This window comes from Tachyglossus aculeatus, chromosome 7 (assembly GCF_015852505.1).
Source record: "Tachyglossus aculeatus isolate mTacAcu1 chromosome 7, mTacAcu1.pri, whole genome shotgun sequence".
Lineage (NCBI taxonomy): Eukaryota > Metazoa > Chordata > Mammalia > Monotremata > Tachyglossidae > Tachyglossus > Tachyglossus aculeatus.
The window spans coordinates 6,967,539-6,990,311 of NC_052072.1; the positions used below are offsets into that span (position 1 = coordinate 6,967,539).

Below are 22,773 nucleotides of genomic sequence, written 5' to 3' on the forward strand. Positions count from 1 at the left end.
GCGGATGGGCAGAGAGAGGCCATTCCAGGCCCGGGGGATGACGTGGGCCGGGGGTCGATGGCGGGACAGGCGAGAAGGAGGTACGGTGAGGAGATTAGCGGCAGAGGAGCGGAGGGTGTGGGGTGGGCTAGAGAAGGGAGGTGAGGTAGGAGGGGGCGAGGTGGTGGACAGCCTTGAAGCCCAGGGTGAGGCCCAAAGTCACCCAGCTGACAAGTGTCAGAGCCAGGATTTGAACCTATGACCTCTGACTCCAAACCCCGGGCTCTTTCCACTGAGCCACGCTGCTTCTCGCCACCTTGCTGGGGGACCCTCGGGCAAGTCACTTCACTTCTCCGTGCCTCAGTTCCCTCATCTGTACAGTTGGGACTGAGACCGTGAGCCCCCTGTGGGATTATCTCGTCTCTACCCCAGCGCTTAGGACAGAGTAAGTGCTTAAAAAATAGCATGAAAATAAAGACAAAATTAAAAAAAAAAAGATACACGACCAGCAGCAAATACCTGAGCCGGCTCTCCATTGGCTCCTTTCCCAGCATCCTCTCTTCCTGAGGGATCCGACACCTTCCGCAGCGCCTCGTCGGTGTCCGGCGTCACTTCTGGCGGCCGGGGTTCGGTTTCTCCTCCAACTGGGCTGCTTCCCCGGCCCTCGGCCGGACCTCCCCCGTCGGGCGGCCCCAGCGCGGGGCCGCCGTCCTCCTGGACGTCGGGGAGGGCCACTCCCAGAGGGCAGCAGTGACTGTCCGATATAATGACGTGGTCCTCTTTGTCCGTCATGGTGATGAGGAGCTGGCTGCAGTGGCGGCATCGCTCGGGGAGCGGCCTCCGGTCCCGGGCGGGCGGGCACTGGACCAGGGCCAGGCTGTGGGAGAGGCCGCAGGCCACCTGCAGGACCACCCGGCCGGCCAGGTGCTCCACCTTCTGCGGCCGGGTCACGGGGAAGGAGGCGGTCAGCAGGCCCAGCTGGCAGCCCGTGCCCCAGGCCCAGACCTCCCGGCTGATGGACAGGGCCAGGGTGTGCTCCTCGCCGCAGGCCAGCTGCAGGACGCGCACGGGCAGCGGCGGCCCGGGCTCGGGGTCCTCCAGGGCCACGAGGCTGGGCTCGGCCACGCGGGCCAGCTCGGCCACGGCGCACTGGCCCGCCCCGTTCTCCCCCCACATGTACACGGCGCCGGCCTCCGTGACGGCCCCGCTGTGGAAGCTGCCCGTTGCCACGGTGACCACGCGCTGCCCGGCCAGGGCATCTTCTAGGACGGGGCCGCTCGGCCGCGCTCCCTCCGCCTCGACCTTCCAGGGCAGCTGTCCGAAGCTGTACACTTCGCCGTCTGAAACAGAGGAGGGAAACTGTCGTGTGGCCTGGTGGCTGGGGCCCGGGCTTGGGGGCCGCAAGGACCTGGGTTCTCATCCCGGCTCCACCCCTCATTCATTCATTTTATTGAGCGCTTACTGTGTGCAGAGCACTGGACTAAGCGCTTGGGAAGCACAAGTTGGCAACAGATAGAGACGGGCCCTACCCAACAGTAGGCTCACAGTCTAGAAGGGGGAGACAGAGAATCAATCAATCAATCGTATTTATTGAGCACTTACTGTGTGCAGAGCACTGGACTAAGCGCTTGGGAAGTACAAGTGGGCAACGGATAGAGACGGTCCCTACCCAACGGTGGGCTCACAGTCTAGAAGGGGGAGACAGAGAATCAATCAATCAATCAATCGCATTTATTGAGCGCTTACTGTGTGCAGAGCACTGGACTAAGCGCTTGGGAAGTACAAGTGGGCAACGGATAGAGACGGTCCCTACCCAACGGTGGGCTCACAGTCTAGAAAGGGGAGACAGAGAATCAATCAATCAATCAATCACATTTATTGAGCGCTTACTGTGTGCAGAGCACTGGACTAAGCGCTTGGGAAATACAAGTGGGCAACAGATAGAGACGGTCCCTACTCAACAGTGGGCTCACAGTCGAGAAAAGGGAGACAGAGAATCAATCAATCAATCGTATTTATTGAGCGCTTACTGTGTGCAGAGCACTGGACTAAGCGCTTGGGAAGTACAAGTGGGCAACGGATAGAGACGGTCCCTACCCAACAGTGGGCTCACAGTCGAGAAAGGGGAGACAGAGAATCAATCAATCAATCACATTTATTGAGCGCTTACTGTGTGCAGAGCACTGGACTAAGCGCTTGGGAAGTACAAGTGGGCAACAGATAGAGACGGTCCCTACCCAACAGTGGGCTCACAGTCTACAAGGGGGAGACAGAGAATCAATCAATCAATCGTATTTATTGAGCGCTTACTGTGTACAGAGCACTGGACTAAGCGCTTGGGAAGCACTAGTTGGCAACAGATAGAGATGGTCCCTACCCAACAGTGGGCTCACAGTCTAGAAAGGGGAGACAGAGAACAAAACAAAACGTATTAACAAAATAAAATCAATAGAATAAATACGCACAAATAAAATAGAGTAATAAATGTGTACAAACATATATACATATATACAGGTGTTGTGGGGAGGGAAAAGAGGTAAGGTGTGGGGGATGGGGAGGTGGGGGAGAATAATAATAATAATAATAATAATAATAATAATAATAATAATAATAGTGACTGAAGGCAAGCTGTGCCCATTCTCTGCACCTTAGGTACCTCATTTGTAAAATGGGGATTGAGACCAGGAGCCCCACGTGCAACAGGGACTGTGTCCAATTCATTCATTCATTCATTCATTTGTTCAGTCATATTTATTGAGCGCTTACTGTGTGCAGAGCACTGGACTAAGCGCTTGGGAAGTACAGTCCAATCTGATTAACTTGCAATAATAAGTATACTGATAATAAGTATAATAATAATAATAAGTATAATAATAATAAGTATGGAATCTGTTAAGAGCTTTCTATCTGTCAGGCACTGTTCTAAGCGCCGGGGTAGATACAAGGTAATCGGGTTGTCCCCTGGGGGATTCACACTCTTCATCTTCATACGACTGAATGAATGACCGTCTCTATATGTTGCCAACTTGGACTTCCCAAGCGCTTAGTACAGTGCTCTGCACATAGTAAGCGCTCAATAAATACGATTGAATGAATGAATGAATCCCCACTTGTTTTGTTGTCCGTCTCTCCCTTCTAGACTGTGAGCCCGTTGTTGTACTCTATACGTTGCCAACTTGTACTTCCCAAGCGCTTAGTCCAGTGCTCTGCGCACAGTAAGCGCTCAATAAATACGATTGAATGAATGAATGAAAGAGGTAACTGAGGCCCAGAGAAGTGAAGTGGCTTGCCCAGGGTCACCCAGCAGACAAGTGGCAGAGCCGGGATTAGAACCCACACCCTCTGACTCCCAAGCCTGGGTTCTTTCCACTAAGCCACGCTGCTTCCCTATCTATCCCAGCGCTTAGAACAGTGTCTGGCATTTAGTAAGTGCTTAATAAATACCATTAAAAAAATGGAGTTCCAGGGCTGGATACCGTCCCTGGAATAATAATTAATAATATGATATTTGTTAAGCACTTACTATGTGCCAAGCACTGGCAGGGAAGAGTCTTGCCGCTAGAAAATTCTCTTGAAAACTAAAAAGCAGGTCTGCTTCACCTCAGCATCAGGCCAACAGGCATGACCCTGATGGGCAGTGGTAATAATAATAATAATAATGATAGCATTTGTTAAGTGCTTACTATGTTCAAAGCACTGTTCTAAGCGCTGGGGAGGTTACAAGGTGATGAGGTTGTCCCATGGGGGGCTCACAGTCTTCATCCCCATTTTCCAGATGAGGGAACTGAGGCCCAGAGAAGTGACGTGACTTGCCCGAAGTCCCACAGCTGACAAGTGGAGGAGCCGGAATTCGAACCCGTGACCTCTGACTCCAAAGCCCGGGCTCTTTCCACTGAGCCACGCTGCTGTTGGGGGGAGTGGTCGCTGAGGTGTCCGTTGACCTCTTTGCTAGGGTTTGGCATTTTGGGTCCCGGGACGGGGGCTAATGATGAATCCCTAACCAGGGCTCACTTCACGTCTAGACTGTGAGCCCGTTGTTGGGTAGGGACCGTCTCTATATGTTGCCGACTTGTACTTCCCAAGCGCTTAGTACAGTGCTCTGCACACAGTACGCACTCAATAAATACGACTGATTGATTGATTGAGGGAGGATAACAGATTGGAAAGCTCACTGTGGGCAGGGAATGTGTCTGCTTATTGTCCTAATGTGTTCTCCCAAGCGCTTAGTCCAGCGCTCTGCACATGGTAAGCGCTCAATAAATGACTGACTAAATAGCAGCGTGGCTTAGTGGCAATAAATACGACTGAATGAATGAATGAATGAAAGAGCCGGGCTTGGGAGTCGGAGGTCACGAGTTCTAATCCTGCTCCGCCACTTGTCAGCTGTGTGACTTCGGGCAAGTCACTTCACTTCTCTGGGCCTCAGTGACCTCATCTGGAAAATGGGGATTAAGACCGTGAGCCCCACGTGGGACAACCTGATCACCTTGTATCCTCCCCAGCGCTTAGAACATTGTTTGGCACGTAGTAAGCGCTTAACAAATACCCAGATTATTATTATTATTAGGCCGGGCCGCCGGCCGTGAATACCTTCGGTGAGGAGAACGCCGTGATTGACCCCGAGGGCTGCTTGGAGAACGGTCTTTCCTCCCCAGCCCCGGAGCCTCTCGGGGGTCGCGCGGCCCGAACTCGCCGACCAAACGCGGACCAGGCCCCTCTCTCTGGCTCCTTCTGCCGCGGCTGGGCTGCGCGGGGGAAAAGACAAAGGTCAGACGGCGGGCTCTTCCAATAATCAATCAATCGTATTTATTGAGCGCTTACTGTGTGCCGAGCACTGTACTAAGCGCTTGGGAAGTCCAAGTTGGCAACGTATAGAGACAGTCCCTACCCACCAGTGGGCTCACAGTCTAGAAGAATAATAATTCTGGTATTTGTGCCAGACCACAGTCGGGTCAGATGCGGTCCCCGTCCCATGTGGGGCTCACGGCCTTAATCCCCATTTTACCAATGAGGGAACTGAGGCACGGACATGATCAATCAATCAATCAATCGTATTTATTGAGCGCTTACTGTGCGCAGAGCACTGGACTAAGCGCTTGGGAAGTCCAAGTTGGCCACATATAGAGACGGTCCCTACCCAACAGTGGGCTCACAGTCTAGCACTTACTGTGGGCAGAGGACTGTACTAAGCGCTTGAAAAGTGAGAAGCAGCGTGGCTCAGTGGAAAGAGCCCGGGCTTTGGAATCAGAGTTCGCGGGTTCAAATCCCGGCTCCGCCAACTGCCAGCTGTGTGACCCTGGGCAAGTCACTTCACTTCTCTGTGCCTCAGTTCCCTCATCTGTCAAATGGGGATGAAGACTGTGAGCCCCCCGTGGGACAACCTGATCATCTTGCAACCACCCACCACAGCGCTTAGAACAGTGCCTTGCACATAGGAAGCGCTTAACAAATACCATCATTATTATTATTCTCTGGGCCTCAGTTCCCTCATCTGTCAAATGGGGATGAAGACTGTGAGCCCCACGTGGGACAACCTGATCATCTTGTAACCTCCCCAGCACTTGGAACAGTGCTTTGCACATAGTAAGCACTTAATAAATGCCATTATTATTATTTTCTTTTAGACTGTGAGCCCACTGTTGGGTAGGGACTGTCTCTATATGTTGCCAATTTGTACTTCCCAAGCGCTTAGTACAGTGCTCTGCACATAGTAAGCACTCAATAAATACGATTGATTATGATCATTATTATTACAATAGATTTGGTGATGGGCTGAGCCCTTGGCTTGGCCAAAGGCTGGCTTTGCTGGGGGATATGCCCACAAGCCCCCAAGTCTTCTAGACTGTGAGCCCACTGTTGGGTAGGGACCGTCTCTATGTGCTGCCAACTTGTACTTCCCAAGCTCTTAATACAGCGCTCTGCACACAGTAAGCGCTCAATAAATATGATTGAATGAATGAATGAACAAGTGCTGTATATATGCATTATGTTTGTACGTATTTATTACTCTTTATTTTACTTGTACATATTTATTCTATTTATTTTATTTTGTTAATATGCTTTGTTTTGTCGTCTGTCTCCCCCTTCTAGACTGTGAGCCCGCTGTTGGGTAGGGACCATCTCTAGACGTTGACAACTTGGACTTCCCAAGCGCTTAGTCCAGTGCTCTGCATACAGTAAGCGCTCAATACGATTGAATGAATGAATGAACAAGTGCTGTATATATGTATATATGTTTGTACGTATTTATTACTCTATTTTATTTGTACATATTTATTCTATTTATTTTATTTTGTTAATATGTTTTGTTTTGTCGTCTGTCTCCCCCTTCTAGACTGTGAGCCCGCTGTTGGGTAGGGACCGTCTCTAGATGTTGCCAACTTGGACTTCCCAAGCGCTTAGTCCAGTGCTCTGCACACAGTAAGCGCTCAATAAATATGATTGAATGAATGAATGGGGGGGTGGGGGGACTCGGTTCCGGCCTCCTCCCTCCCTCGCCGACGCTCGGTGGGGCGGTTGGGGTGGGTGAGTGTGAAGGGGAAGCCACAAAGCCACAACTGCACAAGAGGCCCCCCATCTAGAGATCCGCACAGAGATCGGACCCTGGGAATACCGAAGGCATCTTCACGGACACTTCCCCATTTGGAGAAGGCCACACTAGGCGTCGGGTTCGCGCTGGGGGCCACGGAGGGGGGCCCTGATCGACCTTGAAATCATTGCCATTATTTTTATAGTTTTTACGAATAGAATGGAAAAGAAAAGCATATTCTTCATTATAAGTGATCTGTCCAGTGGTGTTGATTCAACAACTTGAAACTTTCTGATCAGGCAAAAGCAGAAGAGAAATAATTCGGTTCTTGTGATCAAGATTTAGAACAAATTGGGTTCACTGAAGCCCATTAAGCATTCTTTTTTCTAACAAAAGCAGGTTTGGGCTTAAATTATCTGATAATTTAATTGGAGGCCTTCCCAGACTAAGCCCCCTCCTTCCTCTCCCCCTCTCCACCCCCCAGCCTTACCTCAATCAATCAATCGCATTTATTGAGCGCTTACTATGTGCAGAGCACTGTACTAAGCGCTTGGGAAGTACAAGTTGGCAACATATAGAGACAGTCTCTACCCAACAGTGGGCTCACAGTCTAAAAAGGGGAGACAGAGAACAAGACCAAACATACTAACAAAATAAAATAAATAGGATATGTACAAGTAAAATAAATAGAGTAATAAATATGGACAAACATATATACATATATACAGGTGCTGTGGGGAAGGGAAGGAGGTAAGATGGGGGGATGGAGAGGGGGGCCTCCTTCCCTTCCCCACAGCACCTGTATATATGTACATATGTTTGTACGTATTTATTTATTTTACTTGTACATATCTATTCTATTTTATTTTGTTAATATGTTTTGTTTTGTTCTCTGTCTCCCCTTTCTAGACTGTGAGCCCACTGTTGGGTAGGGACCGTCTCTATATGTTGCCAACTTGTACTTCCCAAGCGCTTAGTACAGTGCTCTGCACACAGTAAGCACTCAATAAATACGATTGATTGATTGACTGATCTCAAATTAACTCTCCAATACATAAAACCTAAAGGTGAGATTTGGGGAGCAGTTACTTTGGATTACTTTGGGGAGCAGTTACTTCTAGACTGTGAGCCCACACTTCTAGACTGTGAGCCCACTGTTGGGTAGGGACCGTCTCTATATGTTGCCAACTTGGACTTCCCAAGCGCTTAGTACAGTGCTCTGCACACAGTAGGCGCTCAATAAATACGATTGAATGAATGAATGACTAGAAGATGGTAGATTACTTTCAGCCCCTTGGATACAGTGAGATCCAGAGGGCAGAGGATTCTTAACTTCCTTTTTTTTTTTTTTAACATTGGTATTTTTTTTATGGTACTTGTTAAGCGCTTACGGTGGTAAGCGGTGGGGTGGATTGTCAGTTGTCAGCTGTGTGACTTTGGGCAAGTCACTTAACTTCTCTGTGTCTCAGTTACCTCATCTGGAAAATGGGGATTAAGACTGTGAGCCCCACATGGGACAACCTGATCACCTTGTATCCTTCCCATCATAATGGCATTTGTTAAGCGCTTACTATGTGCAAAGCACTATTCTAAGTGCTGGGAAGGTTACAAGGTGATGATGGCATTTATTAAGCTCTTACTAGGTGCAAAGCACTGTTCTAAGCGCTGGGGAGGTTACAAGGTGATCAGGTTGTCCCACGGGGGGCTCACAGTCTTCATCCCCATTTGAAAGATAAGTAGCTGAGGCCCAGAGAAGTGAAATGACTTGCCCAAAGTCACACAGCTGACAATTGGAGGAGCCGGGATTTGAACCCATGACCTCTGACTCCAAAGCCTGGGCTCTTTTCACTGAGCCACGCTGCTTCTTTATTTTATTATTATTATTATTAGCTGCCTCTCTATTATTATTATTATTATATAAGGTAATAGGGTTGGACACAACCCATGTCCCACATGGGGCTTACAGCCTTAATCAAGACTAAATCAAGAGTTAAGAAGCTGTATGGCCTAGTGGAAAGAGCAGGGGCTTGGAAATCAGAAGTCGTGGGTTCTAATCCCGGCTGTGCCACGGGTCTACTGTGTGACCTTGGGCAAGTCACGTCTCTTCTCTGGGCCTCAGTTACCTCCTCTGGAAAATGGGGATCAAGACTGTGAGTCCCATGAGAGACAAAGATTGTGTCCAACCTGGCTACCTAGTATCTACCCCAGCGCTTAGAACAGCACTTGGTATATAGTAAGCGCTTAACAAATACCCCAATTATTATTATTAAGCCACATTTTACAGTTGAAGGAACTGAGGTGCAGAAAAATGAAGTGACTTGCCCAAAGGTCACACAAGCAGCCAAGTGACAGAGCTGGAATTAGAACCCAGGTCCTTCTGACTCAGACTGAGCCCCCTCCATCCTCTCCCTTTCCCCATCCGCCCCCCACCCTACCTCCTTCCCCTCCCCACAGCACCTGGATATATGTTTGTACAGATTTAGTACTCGATTTACCATTCTATTTATTTTATTTTGTTAATATGTTTTGTTTTGTCGTCTGTCTTCCCCTTCTAGAGTGTGAGCCCGCTGTTGGGTAGGGACTGTCTCTAGATGTTGCCAACTTGGACTTCCCAAGCGCTTAGTACAGTGCTCTGCACACAGTAAGTGCTCAATAAATATGATTGAATGAATGAGTGAATGAATGAATGACTCCCAGGCCTGTGTTCTATCCATTAGGCCATGCTGCTTCTCTAATAATAACAATAATAATAATAATAATAATAATGGCATTTATTAAGTGCTTACTATGTGCAAAGCACTGTTCTAACCTCCTTGATGTCAGAGACTTCATCTACCAACTCTGTTGTATTGTACTTTCCCAAGCATTTAATGCAGTGCTCTGCACACAGTAAGCGCTCAATAAACACCATGGACTGACTGATTTTTCTAGATCACTGGGCCTGTAGACTGTAAACTCCTTGTGGGCAAGATCTGGTCTACCAAATCTATGGTGTTGTACTTCTCAAGTGCTTAGTAAGTGCCTAATAAACACCACTGATTGAATAAAACCGGGCTTGGGAGTCAGAAGTCGTGGGTTCTAATCCCACCTCTGCCACTTTTCAGCTGAGTGACTTTGGGCAAGACACTTCACTTCTCTGTGCCTCAGTGACCTCATCTGGAAAATGGGGATTAAGGCTGTGAGCCCCACGTGGGGCAACCTGAGTACCTTGTATCTACCCCAGCGCTTAGAACAGTGCTTGGCTCATAGTAAGCGCTTAACGAATACCATCAATATTATTATTATTATTCACTTCTCAAGTACCTCTACCCCAGCGCTTAGAACAGTGCTTGGCTCATAGTAAGCGCTTAACAAATACCATCGATATTATTATTATTATTCATTTCTCAAGTACCTCTACCCCAGCGCTTAGAACAGTGCTTGGCTCATAGTAAGCGCTTAATGAATACCATCAATATTATTATTACTATTCACTTCTCAAGTACCTCAGAGAAGCAGCGTGGCTCAACGGAAAGAGCCCGGGCTTTGGAGGCAGAGGTCACGGGTTCAAATCCCGGCTCCGCCAATTGTCAGCTGTGGGACTTTGGGCAAGTCACTTCACTTCTCTGGGCCTCAGTTACCTCACCTGTGACATGGGGATTAAGACTGTGAGCCCCCCCGTGGGACAACCTGATCACCTTGTAACCTCCCCAGCGCTTAGAACAGTGCTTGGCACATAGTAAGCGCTTAACAAATGTCATCATTATTATTCTTGAGTTCAGAAAATGACGATCGGGTTCACGTTCACCGTTGGTCAGACTCACCGTCCTGACTTCCTCCCACGACCTTTGACTGTCAGGACAGAGTCAAGGGTGGAGACTCAAGTTTATTGCATCGAAGGAGACAATGTACTTGGACTTCCCAAGCGCCTAGTACAGTGCTCTGCACACGGTAAGCGCTCAATAAATACGATTGATGATGATGATGAGACAATGGTAAACTAATTCTGTATATTTACCAAGAAAACTCCATGGATGTACTACCCGAATGACTGCAGATGGAGGTGGGGCATTTCTGGGAGAGATGTGTCCTTAGCATTGCTACGGACTGTGAGCCCGCTGTCGGGTAGGGACCGTCTCTATATGTTGCCAACTTGGACTTCCCAAGCGCTTAGTACAGTGCTCTGCTCACAGTGAGCGCTCAATAAATATAATTGATGGCATTTATTAAGCGCTTACTATGTGCCAAGCACTGTTCTAAGCACTGGGGAGGTTACAAGGTGATCAGATTGTCCCAGTCTTAATCCCCATTTTTACAGATGAGGTCACTGAGGCCCAGAGAAGTGAAGTGACTAGCCCAAAGTCACACAGCTGACAATTGGCGGAGCCGGGACTTGAACCCATGACCTCCGACTCCAAAGCCCGGGCTATTTCCACTAAGCCACGCTGCTTCTCTATATAACTGAATGAATGAATGAAAGGTGACCCCTGCCCCGTCCCTCCGCCCGCCAACCAGCCTCAACCCGAAAATTTGGATCGCCCCAAAAGTCAGGCTGAAGCAGTCGTCTGAACGGAGAACACGCGCTTCCTCGATCCCCTCACCTGCTCTCCTGAGGGTCCATCGGTCAGTTGAAGCACTCCATCACCAAATCATTTCCCTTTTGTGGGGGGGAACAACAGAGCTGCTCTAGAAAAAAAAAAAAAGACAATTACAAAAAGCACATCCCCCCAAAAAAAGTAGACGCCTTCTTCACGCACAAGCACCGCAAGGCTCAGGGAGGGACTGGAGAAAATACGGTGCTACTTCATCCCCCAGTAAGGGGGAAAAAAAAGAAAGGGGGGAAAAAAAACCTTCATTAAGTGTATATTTGCATGGTAACAGAGAGAGTGGAAAAGTATGTAAACTATTTTCTCTGAGAGTTTGCCCACTCTGCCTGTAACAGAGCCGCTGATAGACGTAAACCGGTGGAGCCGGGACTCTGGCACCCAAGCCCCTCCCAACTGGCTCAATCGCTGCCCACCAAGGCTGGGGGCAACAATGCCAGGACTCAACTTACCTACATGGACACCTGTCCTTAGGGCTGCCAGGATGCCTACATTTTTCTTCTTGATGATATTTGTTAAGCGCTTACTATAATAATAATAATAATGATAGCGTTTGTTAAGCGCTTACTATGTGCAAAGCACTGTTCGAAGTGCTGGGGGGGATACAAGGTGATCGGGTTGTCTCATGTGGGGCTCGCAGTTTTAATCCCCATTTTACAGATGAGGTAACTGCGGCTCAGAGAAGTGACTTGCCCCAAGCCACATAGCTGACAATTGGCAGAGCCGGGATTGGAACCCATGACCTCTGACTCCAAAGCCCGGGCTCTTCCCACTGAGCCACGCTGCTAGGTGTCAAGCATTGTTCTAAGCGCTGGGGTAGATATAAGGTAAGCAGGATGGACACAGTCCCTAATTCTCGACGGTGAGCCCGCTGTTGGGTAGGGACCGTCTCTGTATGTTGCCAACTTGGACTTCCCAAGCGCTTAGTACAGTGCTCTGCACACAGTAAGCGCTCAATAAATACGACTGAATGAATAATAATAATAATAATAATGATGGCATTTATTAAGCGCTTACTATGTGCAAAGCACTGTTCTAAGCGCTGGGGAGGTTGCAAGGTCGTCCCACGGGGGGCTCACAGTCTTCATCCCCCTTTACCTAATTCTAGACGGTGAGCCCGCTGCTGGGTAGGGACCGTCTCTATATGTTGCCAACTTGTACTTCCCAAGCACTCAGTACAGTGCTCTGCACACAGTAAGTGCTCAATAAATACGATTGAATGAATGAATGAATGAAGAATAATAATAATGATGGCATTTATTAAGTGCTTACTATGTGCAAAGCACTGTTCTAAGCACTGGGGAGGTTGCAAGGTCGTCCCACGGGGGGCTCACGGTCTTCATCCCTCTTTACCTAATTCTAGACAGTGAGCCCGCTGCTGGGTAGGGACCGTCTCTATATGTTGCCAACCTGTACTTCCCAAGAGCTTAGTACAGTGCTCTGCACACAGTAAGTGCTCAATAAATACGATTGAATGAATGAATGAATGAAGAATAATAATAATGATGGCATTTATTAAGTGCTTACTATGTGCAAAGCACTGTTCTAAGCACTGGGGAGGTTGCAAGGTTGTCCCACGGGGGGCTCACAGTCTTCATCCAGATGAGGGAACTGAGGCCCAGAAAAGTGAAGTGACTTGCCCAAAGTCACACAGCTGCCAATCGGCGGAGCCGGGATTTGAACCCATGACCTCCGACTCCAAAGCCCGGGCTCTTTTCCACTGGGCAAGTGAAGTGACTTGCCCAAAGTCACACAGCCGACGATCGGCAGAGCCGGGATTTGAACCCATGACCATCATCATCATCAATCGTATTTATTGAGCGCTTACTGTGTGCAGAGCACTGTACTAAGCGCTTGGGAAGTACAAATTGGCAACATATAGAGACAGTCCCTACCCAACAGCGGGCTCACAGTCTAAAAGACCACTGACTCCAAAGCCCGGGCTCTTTCCACTGAGCCACGCTGCTTCTCTTAACCTGCTCCTGGCATTCAGTGGCTTATACACGTCACGGAAGGTATTGACGGTGACAACCCGCTCGAAGAAAATGACTTTTGTTTCGTCTGCCCGTTGGGCCGGGTGCGAAATCCCCAGCTCGGAAAATCCCAAGCAGGGGAGAGATCGCGGGTTCGGAGTGTGGAGGACGACGAGGCGGGAGCCGAGAAGCAGCGTGATCTACCGGACAGAGCACCAGCCTGGGAATCAGGAAGGTCTGGGTTCATTCATTCATTCAATCGTATTTATTGAGCGCTTACTGTGGGCAGAGAACTGGGTTCTAATCTCGGCTCCGCCGCCTGTCTGTTGAGCGACCCTGGGAAAGTCACAACTTCTCTGAGCCCACTGTTGGGTAGGGACTGTCTCTATGTGTTGCCAATTTGTACTTCCCAAGCGCTTAGTACAGTACTCTGCACATAGTAAGCGCTCAATAAATACGATTGATTGATTGATTGATTGATTGAGGCTCAGCGGCCCTTATCTGTAAAATAAGGCTTGCTGGGTAGGGACCGTCTCTATGTGTTGCCAACTTGTACTTCCCAAGTGCTTAGTACAGTGCTCTGCACACAGTAAGCGCTCAATAAATACGATTGATTGATTGACTGACAAGGACTGCTTCCAACCTGAGTAGCTTGTAACCCCTTCTAGAGTGTGAGCCCGTTGTTGGGTAGGGATTGTCTCTAACTGTTGCCGAATTGCACTACAATAATAATAATAATAATAATGGCATTTGTTAAGCACTTACTATGTGCAGAGCACTGTTCTAAGCGCTGGGGGGGATACAATTCATTAATTCATTCAATCGTATTTATTAATAATAATAATAGCAATAATGGTGCTTATTAAGCGCTTACTATGTGCAAAGCACAGTTCTAAGCACTGGGGAGGTTACAAGGTGATCAGGTTGTCCCTCGTGGGGCTCACAGTCTTAATCCCCATTTTACAGATGAGGTCACTGAGGCTCAGAGAAGTTAAGTGACTTGCCCAAAGTCACACAGCTGACAATTGGCGGAGCCGGGATTTGAACCCACGACCTCTGACTCCAAAGCCCACGCTCTTTCCTACCGAGCCAAGCCGCTTCTCGTATTTATTGAGTGCTTACTGTGCGCAGAGCACTGGACTAAGCACTTGGGAAGTACAAGTTGGCAACATACAGAGACGGTCCCTACCCAACAGCAGGCTCACAGTCTAGAAGGGGGAGACAGAGAACAAAACAAAACATATTAACAAAATAAAATAAATAGAATAAATATGCACAAATAAAATAAATGAATAAATAGAGTAATAAATTTGTATCCTGTTCCAAAGCACAATGCTGATTACTGTTAAATTGTATTCACAATTGGCACAAGTATTCCAGCCAAGGAAGTCTCCAACAGTTCCTCAAGTCCAGCAATGACAAATTTACTGAAGTACTCATTCATTCAATCGTATTTATTGAGCGCTTACTGTGTGCAGAGCACTGTACTAAGCGCTTGAGAAGTACAAGTTGGCAACATATAGAGACGGTTCCTACCCAACAACGGGCTCACAGTCTAGAATTTGCTTGTAACCACTGCAGCGCTTAATACAGTGACTGGCACATAGTAAGCACAAAACAAATCCCACAATTGTTATTATTATTCATTCAATCGTATTTATTGAGCGCTTACTGTGTGCACAGCACTGGACTGAGCGCTTGGGAAGTCTAAGTCGGCAACATCTAGAGACGGTCCCTGCCCAACAACGGGCTCACGGTCTAGAAGGGGGAGACAGACAACAAAACAAACCATGTGGACAGGTGTCAAGTCATCGGAATAAATAGAAATAAAGCTAGATGCCCATCATTAACAAAATAAATAGAATAGTAAAAATGTACAAGTAAAATAGAGTAATAAATCTGTACATAGTAAGTGCTTAAACAAATACCATTATTATTATCTCATTTATAAAATGGGGAGTAAGACGGTGAGGCCCACATGGGACAGAGATCGGTCCAACTCGATTTGCTTGTAACCACCGCAGCGCTTAGTACAGTGACTGGCACATAGTAAGCACACAACAAATCCCACAACAAAACAAACCATGTGGACAGGTGTCATGTCATCGGAATGAATAGAAATAAAGCTAGATGCACATCATTAACAAAATAAATAGAACAGTAAATATGAACAAGTAAAATAGAGTAATAAATCTGTACATAGTAAGTGCTTACACAAATACCATTATTATTATCTCATCTATAAAATGGGGAGTAAGATGGTGAGGCCTACGTGGGACAAATCTGTACATAGTAACTGCTTACACAAATACCATTATTATTACCTCATCTATAAAATGGGAAGTAAGACGGTGAGGCCCACGTGGGACAGGGATCGGTCCAACTCGATTTGCTTGTAACCACCGCAGCGCTTAGTATAGTGACTGGCACATACTAAGCACACAACAAATCCCACAACAAAACAAACCATGTGGACAGGTGTCAAGTCATCGGAATAAATAGAAATAAAGCTAGATGCACATCATTAACAAAACAAATAGAACAGTAAATACGTACAAGTAAAATGGAGTAATAAATCTGTACACAGTAAGTGCTTACACAAATACCATTATTATTATCTCATCTATAAAATGGGGAGTAAGACGGTGAGGCCCGCGTGGGGCAGGGATCGGTCCAACTCGATTTGCTTGTAACCACCGCAGCGCTTAGTACAGTGACTGGCACATAGTAAGCACACAACAAATCCCACAACAAAACAAACCATGTGGACAGGTGTCAAGTCATCGGAATAAATAGAAATAAAGCTAGATGCACATCATTAACAAAATAAATAGAACAGTAAATATGTACAAGTAAAATAGAGTAATAAATCTGTATACAGTAAGTGCTTACACAAATACCATTATTATTATCTCATCTATAAAATGGGGAGTAAGGCGGTGAGGCCTGCGTGGGGCAAATCTGTACTTAGTAAGTGCTTACACAAATATCGTTATTATTATCTCATTTATAAAATGGGGAGTAAGACGGTGAGGCCTACGTGGGGCAAATCTGTACATAGTAAGTGCTTACACAATTACCATTATTATTATCTCATCTATAAAATGGGGAGTAAGGCGGTGAGGCCTACGTGGGGCAAATCTGTACATAGTAAGTGCTTACACAAATATCATTATTATTATCTCATCTATAAAATGGGGAGTAAGATGGTGAGGCCCACGTGGGGCAGGGATCGGTACAACTCGATTTGCTTGTAACCACCGCAGCGCTTAGTACAGTGACTGGCACATAGGAAGCACACAACAAATCCCACAATTGTTAGTATATTATTATATAATAACAATATATATATATATATAGTTATTATATTAAGGTAGGGAGAGCGGCGGCCTGTTAGCTATGAAGAGGCAGCTCATTCTCCCTTTCCTGCCTTTCCGTCCTGTCATGAAGCCCAGATTCCCGGCCCCACCCCAACTTTCCCCTCACTCCCGCCTGCATCTTGGCAGCCACACACCTCTCGCTGTCACACTGTGTTCCAACTGCCAGCCTGAGATGTCCTTGAAGAGGAGGATTGGAGACATGAATTTAGTTTAGGAAATGTTGCCCTCAAAGCGTTACGAAGGTCTGGTAACCCAGCCTCATTTTCAGGAATCTCCTTCGTATTTCCCGTTTGAGCGTTTACCGTTGCATAATGGTGTTTGTCGGCTTCCCCTGCCGTCCCCTCCTCGCCCTCCTGCCTCCCGCTGAGCCAAAAATAAATCGGGCACCAATCATCGTACATATTTATTACTCTATTTATTTATTTTACTTGTCCATATCTATTCTATTTCTTTTATTTTGTGAGTACGTTTGGTTTTGTTCTCTGTTTCCCCCTTTTAGACTGTGAGCCCACTGTTGGGTAGGGACTGTCTCTAGATGTTGCCAATTTGTACTTCCCAAGCGCTTAGTACAGTGCTCTGCACATAGTAAGCGCTCAATAAATACGATTGATGATGATGATACCTGTATATATGTATATATGTTTGTCCATATTTATTACTCTATTTATTTTACTTGTCCATATCTATTCTATTTATTTTATTTTGTGAGTATGTTTGGTTTTGTTCTCTGTCTTCCCCTTTTAGACTGTAAGCCCACTGTTGGGTAGGGACTGTCTCTATATATTGCCAATTTGTACTTCCCAAGCGCTTAGTACAGTGCTCTGCACATAGTAAGCGCTCAATAAATACGATTGATGATGATGATGATGATGATCGCTACCCGACTTTCACCCCTCCACCTTTTTTTTTTTTTTGAAGGCATTTATTAAGCGCTTACTATGTGCAAAGCACTGTTCTAAGCGCTGGGAGGATACAAGGTGATGAGGTTGTCCCACGTGGGGCTCACAGTCTTCACCCCCATTTTACAGATGAGGGAACTGAGGCCCAGAGAAGTGAAGTGACTTGCCCAAAGTCACACAGCTGACAAGTGGTGGAGCCGGGATTTGAACCCATGACCTCTGACTCCAAAGCCCGGGCTCTTTCCCACTGAGCCACGCTGCTTCTCTTTGTTAATGAAGGTTAATAATAGTAATAGTGGTGGTATTTGTTAAGCGCTTCCTATGTGCGAAGCACTGTTCTAAGCGCTGGGGGGGGATACAAAGGTGATCAGGTTGTCCCACGTGGGGCTGACAGTCTTAGTCCCCATTTTACAGACGAGGGAATCAATCAATCAATTGTATTTATTGAGCGCTTACTGTGTGCAGAGCACTGTACTAAGCGCTTGGGAAGTCCAAGTTGGCAACATCTAGAGACGGTCCCTACCCACCAGTGGGCTCACAGTCTAAAAGGGGGAGACGGAGAACAAAACCAAACATACTAACAAAATAAAATAAGTAGAATAAATACTGAGGCACAGAGAAGTCATGTGGCTTGCCCAAGGTCACACAGCTGACAAGTGGCTGAGGCCTCATCTCCCCGACAACAAAAGTTACTGTTTAAATTTTATTTTCCTTACTAAAATCACGGCTCTTCTAAATCATCGATCTCCTGTTGCAGCCCCAGACCGCGAACTCTGCTCCTCAGGTGCCTCTTGCTCTCTGTGCCCCGATTTCTTTCCTCCGTCCTCCCCTTACCCTGGAATTCCCTCCCGCTCCATATACGTCAGACCACCACTCTCTCCATCTTCAAAGCATTATTAAGGTCACATCCAAGCAGCCTGGCTCAATGAAAAGAGCCCGGGCTTTGGGGTCAGAGGTCACGGGTTCAAATCCCGGCTCCACCAATTGTCAGCTGTGTGACTCTGGGCAACTCACTTTACTTCTCTGGGCCTCAGTCACCTCATCTGGAAAATGGGGATGAAGACTGTGAGCCCTCCGTGGGGCAACCTGATCACCTTGTAACGTCCCCAGCGCTTAGAACGGTGCTTTGCACATAGTAAGCGCTCAATAAATGCCATTATTATTATTATCTCCTCCAAGAGGCCTTCTCTGATTCAGCCCTCTTTTCCCCGGCTCCCTCTCCCTTCTGAGTTGTCTATAAAATTCGACCTGTGACTTTTGGGCATTCGTTAATTGCCCCAACCCTATGGCACTTATGAAGATATCATCATCATCAATCGTATTTATTGAGCGCTTACTGTGTGCAGAGCACTGTACTAAGCGCTTGGGAAGTACATATCTTTAATTCTGTACAATAAATTATTCATTTATATTTATGTCCATCTCTCCATGTAGAGTGCAAGCTCATTGCAGGCAGGGAACGTTGAATGCTTTCTATTGCATTTTACTCTTCCATGCACTTAGTACAATGCTCTGCACATAGTAATAATAATAATAATTTTGGTATTTATGAAGCGCTTACTATGTGCAAAGCACTGTTCTAAGCCCTGGGGAGGTTACAAGGTATCAGGTTGCCTCATGAGGGGCTCACAGTCTTCATCCCCATTTTACAGATGAGGGAACTGAGGTACAGAGAAGTGAAGTGACTTGCCTGAAGTCACAGAGCTGACAACTGGCCGAGCCAGGATTTGAAACCAGTAAATACCACTGATTGATTAGTTAATATTTTCACGACCAAAATAGATTTAAATCAACAGACGAATCCACCTGAATCCTCTCCCAGTTGTCCACTAATCTGGGTCATTCCAGATCGTCAGTGCATCACTGTTGGTCGTAGCATCGACTGTATTTGGGAATGAGATGGCCGGTCGTTTTAAAAAATACTCCATTTTTCTTCTAGGAGGTTTCATTCCCCGCAACTCCTTCCTCCCACTAAAGAGCCTGGCATTTCCTTGAGTAACTTGCTTCTCCGGGTCACAGAGAAACAGCGTGGTTCTGGAGTCGGAAGGACCTGGGTTCTAATCTATTAATGGAGAAGCAGCGTGGCCCAGTGGAAAGAGCCCAGGCTTTGGAGTCAGAGGTCATGGGTTCAAATCCTGACTATGCCAATTGTGTGACTTTGGGCAAGTCACTTCACTTCTCAGGGCCTCATGACCTCCTCTGTAAAATGGGGATTAAGACTGTGAGTCCGCCGTGGGACAACCTGATCACCTTGGAACCTCCCCAGCGCTGAGAACAGTGTTTTGCACATAGTAAGCGCTTAATAAATGCCATTATTATTATTATTATTATTATTAATCGCAGCTCCTCCGCTCGTCTGCTCTGTGACCTCGGACAAGTCACTTGACTTCCCTGGGCCTCTGTTACCTCATCCGTAAAATGCGGGGGTTAAAATCCTGCTCCCTCCTGCATAGATGACCGCGAGACCCAAGGACATGTGGCGGAGCTGGGATTTGAACTCATGACCTCTGACTCCAAAACCTGTGCTCTTTCCACTGAGCCTCACATTCATTCAATTGTATATTACATATTTACTATTCTATTTATTTTATTTTGTTAATATGTTTTGTTTTGTTATCTGTCTCCCCCCGTCCAGACTGTGAGCCCGCTGTTGGGTAGGGACCGGCTCTATATGTTCCCCCTCGTCCCCCTCTCCATCCCCCCCGCCTTACCTCCTTCCCCTCCCCACAGCACCTGTATATATGTATATACGTTTGTACGGATTTATTACTCTATTTATTTATTTTACTTGTATATATTTATTCTACTTATTTTATTTTGTTAATATGTTTTGTTGTCTGTCCTCCCCTTCTAGACTGAGAGCCTGCTGGTGGGTAGGGACCGTCTCTATATGTTGCCAACTTGTACTTCCCAAGCGCTTAATACAGCGCTCTGCACACAGTAAGTGCTCAATAAATACGATCGAATGAATGAATTTGATTACCTATTTGATTATAAGGTAAGGGTCTTATGGGAAAATTCCATTCTACCTCTCTTTAGCAATTCCAAGCATCTAGTTCAGTGCCCCGTACAGAGCAGGGGCTCATCAAGTGTTGCAGATGATCAACCGTATTTATCGAGCGACTGAATGAATGAATGCATGTATAAGGATATGAACATAAATGCTTAGAGTAATAATAATAATGATGGCATTTATTAAGCACTTACTACGTGCAAAGCCCCCTCGTCCCCCTCTCCATCCCCCCCATCTTACCTCCTTCCCTTCCCCACAGCACCTGTATATATGTTTGTACATATGTATTACTCTATTTATTTTTTTATTTATTTTACTTGTACATATCTATTCTATTTATTTTATTTTGTGAGAATGTTTGGTTTTGTTCTCTGTCTCCCCCTTTTAGACTGTGAGCCCACTGTTGGGTAGGGACTGTCTCTATATGTTGCCAACTTGGACTTCCCAAGCGCTTAGTACAGTGCTCTGCACACAGTAAGCGCTCAAAAAATACAATTAATTGATTGATTGATTGATTACATCTTAAATTTGTAGGAGAATTCGATATGCCAGAGTAGGCAAACATGATCCTTGCCAACAAGGAGTTATACTGTGAGCCTCACATGGGACAGGGACTCTGACCTGATTAATTTGTACCTTTCCCATCACCTGGTGCTTAACACATAGAAAGCGCTTAGAAACAAATAAAAGTGTATCTAAATCTCCAGTGGCTGTCTGTCAACCTACCAATCAAGCAAAAATTCCTCACTCTCAGCTTCAAGGCTGTCCATCCATCCCCTCGCCCCCTCCTCCCTCACATCCCTTCTGTCCTTCTCCATCGCAGCCCGCACCCTCCGCTCCTCTGCCGCCGCTCATCTCCTCACCGGGCCTCCTTCTCTCCCATCCCGCCGTCGACCCCAGGCCGTCGACCCCAGGCCGTCGACCCCCTCCCCTTCTAGACTGTGAGCCCACTGTTCAATCAATCAATCAATCAATCGTATTTATTGAGCGCTTACTGTGTGCGGAGCACTGCACTAAGCGCTTGGGAAGTACAAGTGGGCAACATATAGAGATGGTCCCTACCCAACAGTGGGCTCACAGTTTAGAAGGGGGAGACAGAGAACAAAACCAAACATATTCACAAAATAAAATAGAACAGATATGTACAAGTAAAATAAATAAATAAATAAATAAATATGTAGAAATATGTACTGTTGGGTAGGGACGGTCTCTATATGTTGCCAACTTGTACTTACCAAGTGCTTAGTACAGTGCTCTGCACACAGTAAGCGCTCAATAAATACGATTGATTGATTGATTGATCCCCCTGGCCCGAAATGGCCTCCATCCGCACATCCGCCAAGCTAACTCTCTTCCTCCCTTCAAAGCCCTACTGAGAGCTCACCTCCTCCAGGAGGCCTTCCCACACTGAGCCCCCTTCTTCCTCTCCTCCTCCCCATCCCCCTCGCCCTACCTCCTTCCCCTCCCCACAGACCTTGCATATATATTTTTACACATTGATTATTCCATTTATTTTACTTGTACATATTTACTATTCTATTTATTTTGTTAATGATGTGCATAGAGCTTTAATTCTATTTGTTCTGATGACTTGACACCTGTCTACGTGTTTTGTTTTGTTGTCTGTCTCCCCCTTCTAGACTGTGAGCCCATCGTTGCATCGGGACTGTCTCTATATGTTGCCAACTTGTACTGTGAGCTCTGCACACGGTAAGCGCTCAACAAATACGATTGAATGAATGAATGAAAAGAGGATACTAATAATAATGGTACTTGTTAAGTCAATCAATCAATCAATCGTACTTATTGAGCGCTTACTGTGTGCAGAGCATTGTACTAAGCGCTTGGGAAGTACAAGTTGGCAACATATAGAGACGGTCCCTACCCAGCAGTGGGCTCACAGTCTAGAAGAGTGGGCTTACAGTCTAGAAGTGTGTACTATGTGCCAAGCACTGTTTTAAGAGCTGGGGCAATCAATCGTATTTATTGAGCACTTACTGTGTACAGAGCACTGTACTAAGTGCTTGGGAAGTCCAAGTTGGCAACATATAGAGACAGTCCCTACCCAACAGTGGGCTCACGGTCTAAAAGGGGGAGACAGAGAACAAAACCAAACATATTAACAAAATAAAATGAATAGAATAGATATGTACAAGTAAAATAAATAAATAAATAAATAGAGTAATAAAGGTGCTGGTAGTAATCTTCTCACTGGGCCTCAATCTCGCCTGGCCCACGTCCTGCCCCTGGCCTGGAACGCAAATCCGACAGACAATGACTTTCCCCCACTTCAGAGCCTTACTGAAGGTCCATCTCCTCCAGGAGGCCTTCCCGGACTAAGTCCCACTTTTCCTCATCTTCCACTCCCTTCCACGTCACCCTGGCTGGCTCTCTTTGCTCCACCTCCTCGCCCCACA

The 22,773-nt window shown here is 46.7% G+C and overlaps 1 protein-coding gene across 1 annotated transcript in view; it reads right to left on the minus strand.

Annotated features, from left to right (window-relative positions):
• The window catches only part of ALS2 (alsin Rho guanine nucleotide exchange factor ALS2), a 148,344-nt gene that overhangs the window by 113,355 nt on the left and 12,216 nt on the right, over positions 1-22,773 (minus strand). Inside the window, exons 2-4 of the mRNA XM_038748910.1 lie at positions 11,089-11,173; positions 4,570-4,724; positions 499-1,319 (exon numbers count right to left, since the gene is read on the minus strand). Of these exons, the coding sequence (XP_038604838.1) occupies positions 499-1,319; positions 4,570-4,724; positions 11,089-11,108 (996 nt within the window). The 5' untranslated portion in view covers positions 11,109-11,173. The remainder of the gene's footprint in view (positions 1-498; positions 1,320-4,569; positions 4,725-11,088; positions 11,174-22,773) is intronic.